The sequence below is a fragment of the Choloepus didactylus genome, chromosome 7 (genome assembly GCF_015220235.1).
Source record: "Choloepus didactylus isolate mChoDid1 chromosome 7, mChoDid1.pri, whole genome shotgun sequence".
In the NCBI taxonomy this organism is placed as follows: domain Eukaryota; kingdom Metazoa; phylum Chordata; class Mammalia; order Pilosa; family Megalonychidae; genus Choloepus; species Choloepus didactylus.
In genome coordinates, this window is record NC_051313.1 from 143,874,761 (window position 1) to 143,889,861 (window position 15,101).

A 15,101-nucleotide genomic window follows, 5' to 3' on the forward strand; every position below is an offset into this window, starting at 1 on the left:
AAAAGCCTCCCACTCCCATTTAGTGACTTTCATTGGAAATAACAGCCTAAAGAGTTTGAGTCTCTTTGGACTCCTTCAACGTACTTCAAACCCTGTTTTCTCATTAGAACATTCATACTTTTGTGCCTCAGTGGGAATGATCAATTATTTCACTGTCAGTAGTGATAATATTACCCCTAAGATTTAGCAATTTTCAAAGATCTTTTAACTTAGAGGCATTTTTTTTTTTTTTTTGGTAAATTGAATTAAACCTATTAGAAGTGCCGTGTGTTATATTAAAAGTGTAATACCCAAATTGGCCAAGGACACACAGTTTTCAGGGGAAAAGTCCAGTTGGAAAATGCTAACATCAAGAAAAGCTTGTGAAGTTTTCCTTTCCCTTAACTTTCTGCAGGTTGAAAGATTGGATGACAATTTTATCTTGAACATTTGGTAAATGTATATGGAGAGAGACTTTTGTAAAAATATACACATTTTCCCAATTACTTGAAATAATGAAGACAAAAGCAATAGCAAATTTGATCACTTTAATAATGTTGGTAAAAATAAAACTGATGCCATTTTTAATCTATTTTTGTTAATCCAATTATCAGCACAAGGTTACCATATTATAAGAATTCACTTTTTTTATTTTTTTTTATTTTTTTAATTAAATTCAGTTTTATTGAAATACATTCACACACCATACAATCATCCATGGTATACAATCCACTGTCCACAGTATGATAACATAGTTATGCGTTCATCACCACAATCTATCTCTGAACATTTTCCTTACATCAGAAAGAACCAGAACAAGAATAAAAAATAAAAGTGAAAAAAGAACACCCAAATCATCCCCCCATCCCACCCCATTTGTCCTTTAGTTTTTATCCCCATTTTTCTACTCATCCATACACTAGATAAAGGGGGTGTGATCCACAAGGTCTTCACAATCACACTGTCACCCCTTGGAATCTACATTATTATATAATTGTCTTCAGGAGTCCAGACTGCTGGGTTGGAGTTTGGTAGTTTCGGGTATTTACTTCTAGCTATTCCAATACATTAAAACCTAAGAGGTGTTATCTATATAGTGCGTAAGAATGTCCACCAGAGTGACCTCTCGACTCCATTTGAAATCTCTCAGCCACTGAAACTATTTCATCTCATTTTGCATCCCCCTTTTGGTCAAGAAGATGCTCTCAGTCCCACGATGCCGGGTCCACATTCATCCCCGGGAGTCATACTCTGCATTGCCAGGGAGATTTACACCCTTGGGAGTCAGGTCCCACGTAGAGGGGAGGGCAGCGAGTTCGCCTGTCGAGATGGCTCAGTTAGAGAGAGAGAGAGCCACATCTGAGCAACAAAGAGGTACCCAGGGGGAGACTCTTAGGCACCATTACATGCAAGTTTAGACTCTCCTTTGTGGTAATGAGTAATGTTCCTTCCTTCCAAATAACTGCTTCTGTATCTCGACATATTTTATTATATTTTTTTTTCCTTTTTATCTTGACCTCAATTTTTTTAACCTTTGTGCCACAGTGAACTTGTCCGAAGAGTCCAAATAAGCAAAATCATTTATTGATGCACTGCTATGCACTTATTAGACTTTGCTCAGCTGCCACCCTGGAAAATCCTAATGATGTTTTCCAGAATTTTAGGCACCAAGCAAATAAGTTAACATGGACTGTATGAATGCTGAAAGAGATAAGTTAAATGCTTACACCAACTGAATAGAGCAAATCATGGTTTTAACTCAAACCATTTAGGAAATCACTTATTTTTAAAATGTATTTATTTAATAGATAATTGTTCTTAAGCATCTACTATGCATAAAGCATGGTGCTAGCACCTGGAGTATAACAGAATATACTTCAAAACTTCAACTCAGACAGACACCGTTGACAAAATCCCTGCCCTCACAGGATGAACACTCTCTAGCCCTACTTAATGTGAGTTTGTATTTTAACTGAATCGCAATATAACTCCTTACAGTGCACGTGAGATGTAAAACTACTTCCATCCCAGCCCGCATGTATTCCAAGCAGCCTGGACTGCAGAGAATGCCCAGGTTTTGGAGTCAGATTAAAATCAGATTCAAATCTAGATTCTCATCTTGGCTCTGTCTCTTGAAAGCTGTATGATTTAAAGCAAGAAATTTGAACTTACTGAGTCTTCACATCCTTGTCTGTAAATTGTGTGTAGTAGCACATCTTCAAAAGTTACCACATGTATTAAGTTACATATAATGTATGAAAAGCGTCCAACCCACAGTGTGTTCAATAAATAAAAGCTGTTGTTATTACACATTGTTATCATCTACACACACAAAAGTTTGCTCTACCTTTAAAAACTTATTCATAAGCAGTTTTTCAGGAAAATGAATGAAGCAAGAGGGTTTTGTCCTGATCTAAGGGTTTGAAGTCATCAAACAGCAACTGGGGAAAGAGTTGCCTCATGTGGTATCTAAGTTTATATTGCTCAGTGTCAGTATAGCAGATTCCATCCAAAGAAAATGTGGATGGCATATTTTCACCAGGCCCCTTCAGGTTTAGGTCCATGCTAGCTCTCTAGCTTCACCCTTTGTCACCATTCCCCCTTAACTGGACTTTCTTCACACACACCCCTCCCACCCCCACCCCAGCCCTGTCAACTTCTTTTCATTTTCAGAAACAGGTCTTTATTCTCCTGAGAAATGCACAGGTGACTGGAATGCTCTCCCAACTTTCCTTCTTACCCTCTCCTCTCATTTGGCTAATTCCTCTTTATCTCAGTGATCTCAGAAGATAAGTGTTCCCTGGCCCAGTTTGAGATAGCTTACTGTCCTAGGTTTTATCACAGCATTTTCTACTTTGCCTAGCACTTATTACACTGTATTTTATCCCTGTGTTTTATTTGCCTTCTCACTTATCTGTTTTTACCAATAGACAAAAATTCTGTGGGTCAGTGGCAATGTCTTGTTCACTTGTGGGTATCCAGAATCAACCTGTGATAGTATCCTACAGCTTCTGTAATAAATTATCAAAAATGTAGTGGCTTAAATCTTCCCACATTTATTATTCTATAGTACTGGAGATCAGCAGTCTGAAATGGGTCTAACTAGGCTCAAATCAAGCTGTCAGCAGGGCGGCATTCTTTATGGAGGCTCTTGGGAAGGATTCACTTCCTTGCCTTCTGTGGCTCCTACCGACTTCCACATTCCTGGGCTCACTGCCCTCTTCCTCCATCTGCAAAACCAGCAAAGCCGGGCCGAGCCCTTCTCGTGCTGACCTCTCTCTGGTTCTCTTTGTATCTTTCCAGCCTCCCTCCTCCACTTTTTAAGGACCTTTGTGATTACATTTGGCCCATCTGGATAACCTTGAATTGTAAGGTCAGCTGTTTAGCAACATTGACTCCATCTGCTCCCTTGATTCTCCTTTGCCATATAATTTAACGTGGTCACAGGTTCTGGGGATTAGGACATGGACATCTTTGAAGGCCATTATTCTGCATGCCACACCATCTTTGGGTTGGAAATACTACATTCATTTAATGATGATCTGTGGAATGACTGACTTGTATCCAAGTCAACCAGCTTCTGCAAAGAAAGAAACTCTTCTTTATTTCAAGATGCAGTAAAAGAGTCATTTTCAAGTAGTCTGGAGTTTGTTGGTCCAGGGGCTAGTCACTAAAGTCACTGATGAAGAGTCCTAAGGAAGAGGCAGAGGGCTCTTTGCTGTAAGTTGTGTTAACTTGGGCAAGTCACTTAACTTGTTTGGGCTTTACTTCAGATCCTGCGATAATTTGAGGGGATATGATGAGCTGTTTCCAACATTCACATGGTATGGCTTGTACATGTTGTTATTTTTCATATCTTCATTATATGGCTCCCTACAAAGCTGAATATTAAGTCTTAGAAAGCCCCAGAATCACCGAGGATTATTAAAAAACTTGTTGATGAATGAATGGGACATGGTGAAAAATAAATAATGAATACCTCAATAACAGAACTACTTATAGACATATGATTGCAATGGGAAAAAAAAAAACTTTATTTTAAAAATGCTGCATTTAGAGAATGATTAGTCATGCCAAAGATGAAAATATGGAAAATGTAATGCCATCTATTAGCAGTGATTTTTTAAAAAGGATTATTATCCACAGCTGATGAATGGTGGATCTTGAGTACAGACGAATTCCTGAGGACTCCTCTTCAGTACAGAAGAGTTTAACAATGCATTTCTGTGCCTTTATCTAAATGATTTCAGTGTTTTTTAAAAAATTGTTATTCCTCTGATGGATCAGAGAAATCTTGTTTGATTTCAGTGTCTGTGAGGATTGGGCATGGAAGGGGATATATGTGTGTCATAGGAAATGTGACTGAAGTTCAGAGAAATAGGTTTCATTTAATAGCTGCATACTGGGTGACCTCTCCATCCTTCTCCCCCGCTGGCAGCTCACCCTGTGAGCGATGGAGGAGCTGCCCGGGTGAGCTGAGGAGTAGCTGCTGGCCTCGATGTGATTTTGCAGTGATCTGTGTGCGTATGGCTTCCTTCCTAACCAACAAATCAATTCCCACTCTACGTATTACACAGCACAGTGGCAGAGGCCATTTATTATCCTTTTGATGGTCATACTCTTTGTACATAACCAAGAAGGATCACGGAGGAGAGAAAGAACAGTCAAAGCGGGGATGAAGATATTCCATGCGGCACTGCATTTTATAATGTGCCTTGCATGTATACAAGAATAAAACAGATGCTTTCTTTGAAGACACGGTCTTGAAACATGAAAACAGAATTCTTTTGAATGAAATCTATTTCAAGAAGGATATATGGAGAGAGTTGTGGATGTAATTCTATAGAAGTACAGATTTTGGTTTCAGCTGCAAATCCAATATGATCATTTTTTCTTGTCATCTGGGAATTGTTTATAGGGCTATACTTAACTAGCTTTGTTCTATTAATGAGCTTTTTCGGCACATCTTTTTATTTGGTATTATCTAGAATTGACTGATTCTTTTGTTAATTTCTAACTTTGCAGTATATAGACTTTTGAACTCTAAAAATGGATCTAAGTTCTTTCCCAAATTGTTTGAATCTAGAAACTATAGTTCCCATTGTTAAACAAATAAACCAAAACAGAAATTGAATTCTGTTGACCAGGGACAAGATAACTGAATATTTTGAATTGGCTATAAATGGTGCACAGTGAAATCACATGGCATCTGTCCTGTATCAAAATCCCATAAACAAATATATGTATCAGAATGTGGGTGGGAAACATTGTATTTGACACCAGTTGCAGAAGTATGACTTTATAGTGGGTTCTTTGCAAAAGCACTTAAACTGCTTTACCATTTATGTCTATGGCTGTGAAAAGAACTGTTGGAAATTTTCAAAGGCCAGAGAAGCTACTGTCTTTCCTGTTTTGCATCATTTGAGATTTTCCAGTTTTTTCTCTTCCCTTTTTTTTTTGCAAACAACACAATGCCAAATCTGCATTTGATTTTCCCTTTCCTTTGAAGAGGCAAAGCAGTGCCAGAATAATTAAGTGAAGACAGTTCTGGGCTTTATTTCATATGATACTAAATGTAGTAAAGTATCCTGGAGTCCTTCTATGAGAGGTTTAGTTCCTCGACTATAATTACCATGGATAAACCAAATCCTCCCGGGGGCCTGTTGCCCGGTGAACTCTTCCTAATTTGTGTAATTGAAATCACAATACAAAGACTGTACCTGGATTTCAGAGAGATGATGCTGTACACTTTCATGGCAAAATATATACAGGAACAACAAAAAGAGAATTTCCAAAGTCCTGGGCAGACCAGAAACTATAGTCACGGATTGGAATTCTAAGGGGAATAGTGGGTTTTCTTTTACTTGTTCCTGTCGTTGTTAGGGTCTTCCCCACCTGCCCTCCACCACAGACTTTTGATTCTCTTATTTATCTTCTCCTCCCTCATGGTACAGTTGTCATCATAGTAGATAGTCTTTGGAGAGAAATGAGATTTTGTGTGAAAAATCACTTGAATATATCTATGAATTCCATTTCTCTTCTGTTCTGAGCTCTGCCCTGGTTTTCTGTGGTTAGTTCCTGAGTGCTGGAATACTTACTCTGATACTAGTTTCTCTTTGGATAAAGTAATATTATCAGGACTATATTTGATAGAGGAATTTACTGAATCATTCCAGAATGTCTTTCTAGAATTAGGCAAGCGAATCCAATAATTTGATGCCTAGTTTTTATAAACATCAATTATAGGTATAATAAAACACATTGCTACCTACCAATGATATTTACTGTTTTAATTCCTTAACATATATAAGCCTATCCATCTGTATATCTCCTTAAAAGTAATAGGGATTATATTGTCATTTAGGCAGGTCTACATTTCCTGGGCTTGATGGAAATGCAGCCTATTTCAAAATAGCACCAGGCAAATACTAGAAGAGAGGAAGAGATAGAACGAGCAGGTTGAGTATTTATTGTGTTGTGATAATAACCAGGTGATCCCTACGTTCTAAGTGTTTGACATCTCTTAATGTAATCATCACATCGACTTGGGATGAGGGGACTGTCATTTTCTTCCTTTAACAAAAACCAAGTCAACAGGGGTTATACCCAGACCGATTCCAGAGCTTGTACTTTTAGTCACGAACCTGTGGTAACCCCACCATACATACCGCCACCTCTTGTAGGAAGTGGATGGAGAACCATTTCTGTTTCTACATTTATTTTCAGACGGCCTCTTCATTTTTTCTCCTGTGAAAACTGTAATCAAAGAAACTTGGGAAACATCGCTTGCCCTCACTGCTAACCATAGCGAGGAAATGAGAGATAAATGAGAATAACTTGTAGGTGATTTATTTTTGTTTAGTTTCTACAGCAAATATCAAAATTATGCAGTGGAATGAAAGTGTTCTCAGATTTCAAATTCTCATTCGTACCTTTTTATTGGTAAATTAATAACTCATTTCAATTTTAAAAATGTTGAACTGTTAACCTTTAACAAGTTACATGCAAATAATTAAATCCAATATTAATTAAGAGGGATCCTTGTGGGTAGCTGGAATACATTGTAGATTTTAAAGATGTCAAGAAATTCAGTTGACTCTAATAATTCACTTTCAAGTATTTTTTATTTCCCTTTTAGTCATCTCGTATAGCAAAAAGGAACATAAATAGTTTGAGTACTAAGTACCTAAGTAATAATTTCATTCGCTTTATTTTCACAGTGTCTTCATGGTCATGCTCAAAATATTTCATTTTGGGTTGTTGTTAAGCCCAGACTTCATCTATTATTTCTTTGTTTCTAGCTGCTGTTCCGTTGCTGATAGGAGAGGATGTGGAAAATTCTTTAAGCATCTCCATTTTGTGCTGGTGACCCTGTGTTCAGAACTTCAGTTAGCTCAATGGCAAAGCCAGGGCTTCTGGTACATTATCCTGCTGATGGCTTCTCTTTGGTTCTTGAGGCTCTACTTGCATTACCTTGCCCAGTGGGTTTACCTCCAGGCCATTTCGACTCCTGTTACAAAGTGAGTACTTTCCCCTGAAAGTCAAAGAAATGTATTTTCATCTTCATCGGCGAAAGGAAAGTACAAAACTCCTCTCCCATCCATTTACAATAAGGTCTAAAATGCAGGTATGATTTGAAAAGACAAAAATGGCTTTATATACCAGCAGGAACTTCTTATTACAGTTATATTCTCATTTTATGGGTATGTGGGTGCAAAGTACATAACTGCTCCATCAACATTTATTTAAAACTTAGGAGATTCAAATATGTTCTAATATCTGAGTAGGACCCAAAAAGGAATCTAGCAACAATCTTTTATTCTACTTTGATTTTATCAGGGTGACATAAGCCAAAGATATTTTAGAAGTAATGTAAGTCTGATTTATCACCTGTGCTCAGAGGAGCAAAGATTGCTTCTTCTGCAAAATGATTGAATTCAAACAATTACCAAACTCAAGCTCAGGCAGCTTTCTAGGCCATTATGCTCTGGAAGAAAAACTGGTACTTGAAAGGTTATTTCTCCGTAAACATGATTCCATAGACACTATAGATAGACAAACAGATAGGCATATCTATTCAAGTAAAATTCATTTTCTCAAATTTATGTTACAGATGAAAAGAAAGATGTGTGTAAATTTTCAATTAAGAAGATTGCAAGGAATTTGAAGACTATGAAAAGGAATATCTGAGTATATGTTATACTAACATGCACACATAGTTTGTGATAGTTTTTTGAAATTAAATCACAGATATCTGAATACATTATAAAACATACACATTTATATATACTAATTAATTTCATTTTGAAATGAAATTTGTACATGGATATTCACTTCCTCCCACCCTCCCTCCCTTCTTTCTTTCTTTCCTTATCTTTTTTGTCTTCTTATACATGAGGCTTTCTGAAGCAAAAGGACAAATATTATATGCTTGGGCTGCTGGCTTTGTTCTGCCTGCTCTTTTACTTCTTCAATAGAAAGGGCCCTATCTTTGTTAGTCATTAATAAAATTAGTCTGCAAAAGATATTTTGGCAGCACAGTTTAATCAACTTCTCATGCAACAGAAGAACTAAAATCTCCTAGGCAATTTTTCTATTGTTCAAGTAGCAGGTTAGAATCATACCTTCGCTTAGTGACACATCTTATCTGTGAGATGTGACAACGCCAAGTGCAACACTGAGGGCATCTCTTCTGCTCTTACTCTATGTTAGGCACCAAGAAATGGTCATACACTACTTTATTTGATATTCACCATAGCATTAGAACAAAGCATACATCTTCCTTTGAAGCAAAGATGAAGGAGTGGATAAAACAACAAACTCTTTTGAGTAGAGAGTTGATTAATCAGATGCACAAGCAGGATTAACTATGAAATAGCTTTCCAAAGGCTGAAATTCAGGGCAGAGGAAACAGAATGAGTGAAATGAAGCCTAACTTTGCAGAGAAAGAGGATGCTAAAGCCTAGGGTCAGGGCTGCTTGAATTATTGGGCTCAGTTCGACTCAGCACCATCCTGAGGTCAAGTTATCCCTTTTAGAACTGAGAATATGACATTTTTATTCCTTTGGTGTTGTTATTGTAGTGCATTTATGAGTCTGGTTGGAGGAATCACAAGTAAAATTAATCATCTACTATAAAACTCATTTCATATTTGTGTTAGAGGTTAGCCCATGAAAAAGTCCACTGGTATGTTCTGCAATTCAGATGACCCATCAGTAAGTACTGTGTGAGCTGCAGAACAGTTCCTAATCTACAGAATTCTCTGCTCAGTCAATGAAGGTGACACACTTTCTATGGTTGCATATGACACCTATGAGAACAACGAACAGGGTAAAATTCGCCTTCCTCTTGAAATGCATCCAGTGTTCTGAGCAATGAATTTAACTTTGGAATTTTAAATTCTTTGAAGGAGGGGCTATTGCCTATTTGGCATTTTGGGTGGATCTTGACTCAAGCAAAGACCTCATGACCATAATGACAGAGCAGCACAGAAGCTGTTACTTCAAATTCTAGTTTTCAAGATGTATATAATTCAGTTTCTAATTGTTTAAGGCTCAAATGCCGGAGTACTGCCACCGTCCTTAGTGGCAGAGGAGTATGCATTTGACTGTCCTAGGGGTAGGGAAAAAACACCATCATAAAAAGATGATATGTGTACAGCTAGGTAAGGCAGAATGGGAACCAAATTTAGGTGCTTCTTATTAGCTGCTTAGTTAAGATATCAGATACTCCTCCATGCCTCAATGTTCTCATCTTAAAATGATGACAGTCAAATAAGATAGCACATGTAAAACCTCTCTGCCCAGTACCTGACATAAAGAAGGCATTCCAAAAATATTTATTCCTTTCTTCATTTCTTCTTGTTATGTGAGTCATGGATTCTTATAATTTAGCTGCCAAATATAGGGCCTGAGACACAGTTGATGCCCAAAAGATACTTATTGAAAGGTTTAAATAAATTTCTCCATGTAGAGAAGCTCTTTGAACACTGTTCAGTATGTGCAAATTTAATACATGTTAATTCTTAGAATAATAATAATAATTCTAGCAGAAATGGCCTCAGCTAGAAATATTTCAGAACTGCAGACAAGTGCAGTTGTTGACTCTCTAACCAGGTTAGATAATAATAATTGATGAATTGAATGGGAATGAACGGTTTTCTAAGATAAAGTTGGGCTGTATCTTCTGGTCCATTCCTATCTCTGGGCCTGGGTGCTTCATGTATCTGCATTTCAGCAGAGCATCAGCCGATGGTAAATGCGTGGTGGTTAAGAGTACAAGTTGTTAAGAAACCTGGATTCTGAATCCCTTGTCTGATATAACTAGCTGTGTGTCTCAGGCAAGCCCCTTCACCTCAGCTTCAAAAGAAGAAAAATAGAGATATTAATTCCCACCTGTCTGGTTGGTTGTAAGGATTAAATATAATGATGTGGGTAAAGCATTTAGCATTGTAACTGGCAAGGAGTTACTCTCAACAAACTTACCCACACAATCAACAATAGAAAAATGTGTTACATTTCATATAATGAAATCGATGTTTGTTCCAGTTTGTTAATGCTGCCATTTTGTCAAATACCAGAAATGGACTGGCTTTTATAAACAGGTTTTATTTGGTTAAAAAGTTACAGTCTTAAGGCCGTAAAGTATCCAAGGTAAGGCATCAACAACAGGGTACCTTCACTGGAGGATGGCCATTGGAGTTTGGAAAACCTCTGTTAGCTGGGAAGGCACATGGCTGGTGTCTGCTTGCCCCCAGGTTGTGTTTCAAAATGGTGTTCCCCCAAATATTGCTCTGTTTTGTCCTCTCTTAGCTGCTCTGGAACAAAACTCAGCTTTCAACAGCCGTCTTCAAAATGTCTCTGTAAATTGCAGCAGTAAGCTCCTTCATGCTGAGCTTCTTATATAGGACTCTAGTAAACTAATCAAGGCCTATGATGAATGGATAGGGCTATGCTGCCATGGAAATTGTCTAATCAGAGTAATCACCTACAGTTGGGTGGGTCACATCTCCATGGAAACAACCTAATCCAAAAGTTCCAACTTAATCAACACTAATACATCTGCCCCTATAAGATTGCATGAAAGAACATGGCTTTTTCTGGGGGACATAATATATACAAACTGATACAGTGTTCATGAAGAATTGTACCCTCTGCCTTCCTGGTGGTCATAGTTGCCCTCTAAAGTAGACATTCTCAATAGCTGAATTTACCCCCAGTGGAGACAGATACCTCCTTCCGTACTGGAAGGTTGAAAACCTCCTCTGGGAGGCTGAAAACAAGCTACTTACCTATGTAGTAGGTAACTGATGATGAAGATAGGTTTCTAAATCACTGGAAAAATATTTTTGGTTAATTGAATCCCAGGTTGAGGAAATTGTTGTTTGTACAATCTCATGGTACACATTTGAAGATGACCAATTTAAAGATTTTTTTTTCAACTTTTGTGACATTCCTACTTGAGAATGCAGCTCACAAAAAGAGCCTCTGCTCTGGAGTTTGGGTGTTGCTGGTTTCTATTTCAAATAATCTATACAGTGAGCCACTAAAATGATACTAAGGGATCAGAAGACTATGAAGACATACAACAGTTTGGGGAACCTATTTTGTGTCAAGTTCTCAATATTAAATTTAAAAAAAACCAATAAAACAAAGCACCTAGTTCTTTCAACTGTTTTTGAGAACTGGCATTTTGTATAATTCCTCTCGTTGGCATGTATGTATGTGATTGCTTTGTTCTCCCACAGATTCCATTTTTACCCGCACACGGTTGAGCTTTGCTACCCAACTTCTTCACTCCACATTGGAGAAGAGTTGCCTGTGGTTGTTGTGGGGTCTCTGATGCTCCACGTGGTGGTGCTTCTCTTGGCTCTGGTTGGATGGGGCTGTCAGCTACTATTCACTTCCTGCCCTGATGCTTTGTCCAAGTTAATCGTTACGATTGGAATATGGGCAATTCTAGACCCACTGGCTGTGTTTATGATGGATATGGCCCTGGGGGTAAGTCAAAATGAAATAATCTGGATATGAGTCCTTGGTGTAGAAATTAGCTTTAGTTCATGAATCGGTTGACATGGGAAGTTTCAATAACTGAGGATAATTCAATATTCATTTTATGTTGAAGTTATTAAATTGTTCTCATAATAAAAATCATGGATGTTTAATACAATCAATTTAAATGTGATTTTAATTATCTTAAATAAACATTTGCAAAACAAGCAGGAAATAATGTTAGAGATTAAATCCAAGCTAGTTTGTACCATTTTAAAAATTATTACAAAAAAGTCTTCATTTTGCAACTTAAAAAAAAAAATTAAGGATCATGATAGCCAAACTTTACCAAAAAAAGTAATCTTACCATAGTTCCTTTAAATGCTGAAGTTATTTATCTGTTTTATGATAGCATATTTTTCCTAAAATAGATCTAATCAGGAAAAGAATAAGATATCTTTAAACATTTAAAAGTAACAAGTAAAATTTTAAAAATTATTCCGTAAGGCATTTATTTTGTCTTTTGTGATGCTTTATGAAGGGACAAAAGCATTTTCACCTTAAAATTTATGCATGGATGATGGTAATAATGATTCTAATATTTGAAGAGCACTTGATATTTTTCAAGCATCTTTATACAATTATTTGATTACATATTCATAACAAAACTGTAAATTGGTAGGGCAAGTATTATTATTCTCATTTTACAACTGGGAAAACCCAGACACCCACAAGCTACACAGCCTTCACACATTGAATGTATGACGAACCCAGATTTCTGAATTCTGTGACTGCCATTTCTTCCATTATATCAAAATATCCAAGGTTGACTCAATATGTTGTTTGGTGCAATCAAGTGCATGCTACCTTTGATGACAATTATGTGATTACTTCCAAATATTTAGTTTGTTAATGTATTTTGGGGCCATAATTTGAGACGAAATTGATGGGAATACTATATGTGAATTTATTGACATATGAAAAACTCCAGTTGCTTTGAATTTACAAGGCCGGGGAATTCCTGGTAAGTATTCCTTCATTATTCTGGTTCTCAGATTTTATCGTGCATCAGAATCTTCTTAGTGGCCTTGTTAAAACACAGATTGTTGGGCTCCATCCCCAGAGTTTTAGTTTTGGTAGGTTTGGGGTAGGACCTGGGAATTTGCATTTCTAACAAGCCCCCAAGGAAGGTTGATGGCATTGTTGGTCCTTGAGCCACACTATGGCTAATAAGGTGCAAGACACTTTGCTGAGACAGTCTCCCCGTTGCCTTTGCTGCTTTGCTTGTTAGGCTGGACTTTCAGTTGCCTGGGGTTCCAAGGCAAGACTGGGATCCTTGATGCTGTGAGTCCTCTAATGTCTTTTAAGGGTTTATCTGAGAAATGTGACCATTTATCTCTGGGTGGAAATGATCCCTGCCAGAAATGCCTGGGACCTGCAGACAAGCTCAGTTGTTGACCGTCTTACCATGGACATCATACAACATTATTGAAATGAATGAAAAGTAGGGCACATTGAGACTGCAAAAGATTGGCATTAGCACCTTATGCTGAGAAAAGCACATCAGCACTTGAAAAGCAGACTCATGCCCATTTTCCAGCATTCGGTCACCTTGTAAAATCTCAGCACCACTCAACACCATGATGGCACGTTGGAAGAGGGAAGCTTTGAGTCAGACGTGATTATGTTTCCCTCCCCGTCTATAAGTTTCTCGCCCTTCTGATTATGGGGGGATTGAGTTGGAGCCAGCTGGATTCTGTCCACATTCCTACCCTCTCCTGGACTCCAGGCCAGCGGAGAGACTGTTCTGGCAAGGTTTGTTAGGCAGGAGATGTAGAGAGGCATGCTGTCTGCATCATTGCTTGTGGCATCTCACAGTTCCTCCAGGAGGCCTGGTGTGCATATTGAGCAGGTGGGGTGATGATATTAAGCCTACTGGAATGCCACATGTGAAGCCATTTGTGAGCAGTTGTCCCTGGTGATCTTTGGCGATCTCCTCATAAGGAATGTCTGCAGCCCCCCTGGAATAACCTCCCTTTTTCCGGTAAGGTCCCCCAGGCAGATGAATAGCTGACTGGCCCACTGTAGTGAAGGCAGCTGACAAATGAGCAATCTTAATTTACTCTGGGGCCACCGATGTAATCTATAGGAGAATAGCCTCCAGCATGGCCATCTCAGAACCAGTTTCAGAGGTCTGTAACCTGATTGAAGCTGACTTGGATTCTAATAGATGAGTGCGCACCTATTTCTTTCTCCACTTGGGAAGAAGAGCTAAAGGCTCATTTCAGATTTGCACAACTGTTGACTCTGAGGGGGAATCCATCAGGTTTCATTTCAGATAACGACTACTTTTGTAATCTTAAAGAAACCTCTATAGCCTCCTGTAACTCACAGATCAGCAACATTGGTGTTACCTGGGAATGTACAGAAATGCAGAATCTTGGACACCACCACCAGGTCTACTGAATCAAAATATGCATTATAGCATGCTCCCCAGTTGATTTGACTGCACAGTAAAGCAGTGGTTTTCAAAGTATGGACCCCAGACCAACAGCATTAGTGTCACCTGAGAACTTAATAAATGTTGGAAATCTCAGGCCCCACACCAAATATACTGAATCATAAACTCTGGGGAAGGGCTCAGCAATCTGTGTTTTGACAAGACTTCCAGGTAATTCCAATGCTCATTTAAGTTGGAGAACCACCTCATGCACGGGATGATGATGATCCTAGACTGAAGGCCATTCATGAGATTCAGGATGACCAATTCATACCTTCAATTCCTTCACACTTACTTTTAGCAGATAAAGCTGAGGGTCTTCAATATTTGATCCAGGTCAGCTCGACCAGAAAGATGTTACCTAAGTTTACTGATGTTTTCTGTTCTGGATTCATTTTGTTGTGGTGATGTAAAAGTAGACATGGCAGGTAGAATGGTTTGAGGCTGAAGCACTGAGCAGGTTTTGTTTCCACCGCCTCTCAGGTTGCAGGTCCAGAGGCTGGTAATGCATTCCATCAGAGAGCTCAACAATTCCATTGAGTTCACAAATTCATTCTCAGCTGAGCCCTAATCTGGATAAAAAGTAGAGGCAAGATTTGCTATTAAATGTATTCATCAATCAACCTGCATTT

General features: G+C 38.2%; 1 protein-coding gene across 1 annotated transcript in view; it reads left to right on the forward strand.

The window, feature by feature from the left end:
* OFCC1 (orofacial cleft 1 candidate 1) overlaps positions 1-15,101 on the forward strand; it is a 332,335-nt gene that overhangs the window by 206,755 nt on the left and 110,479 nt on the right. The window contains 2 exon segments of the mRNA XM_037844751.1: positions 7,281-7,499; positions 11,726-11,978. Of these exon segments, the coding sequence (XP_037700679.1) occupies positions 7,281-7,499; positions 11,726-11,978 (472 nt within the window).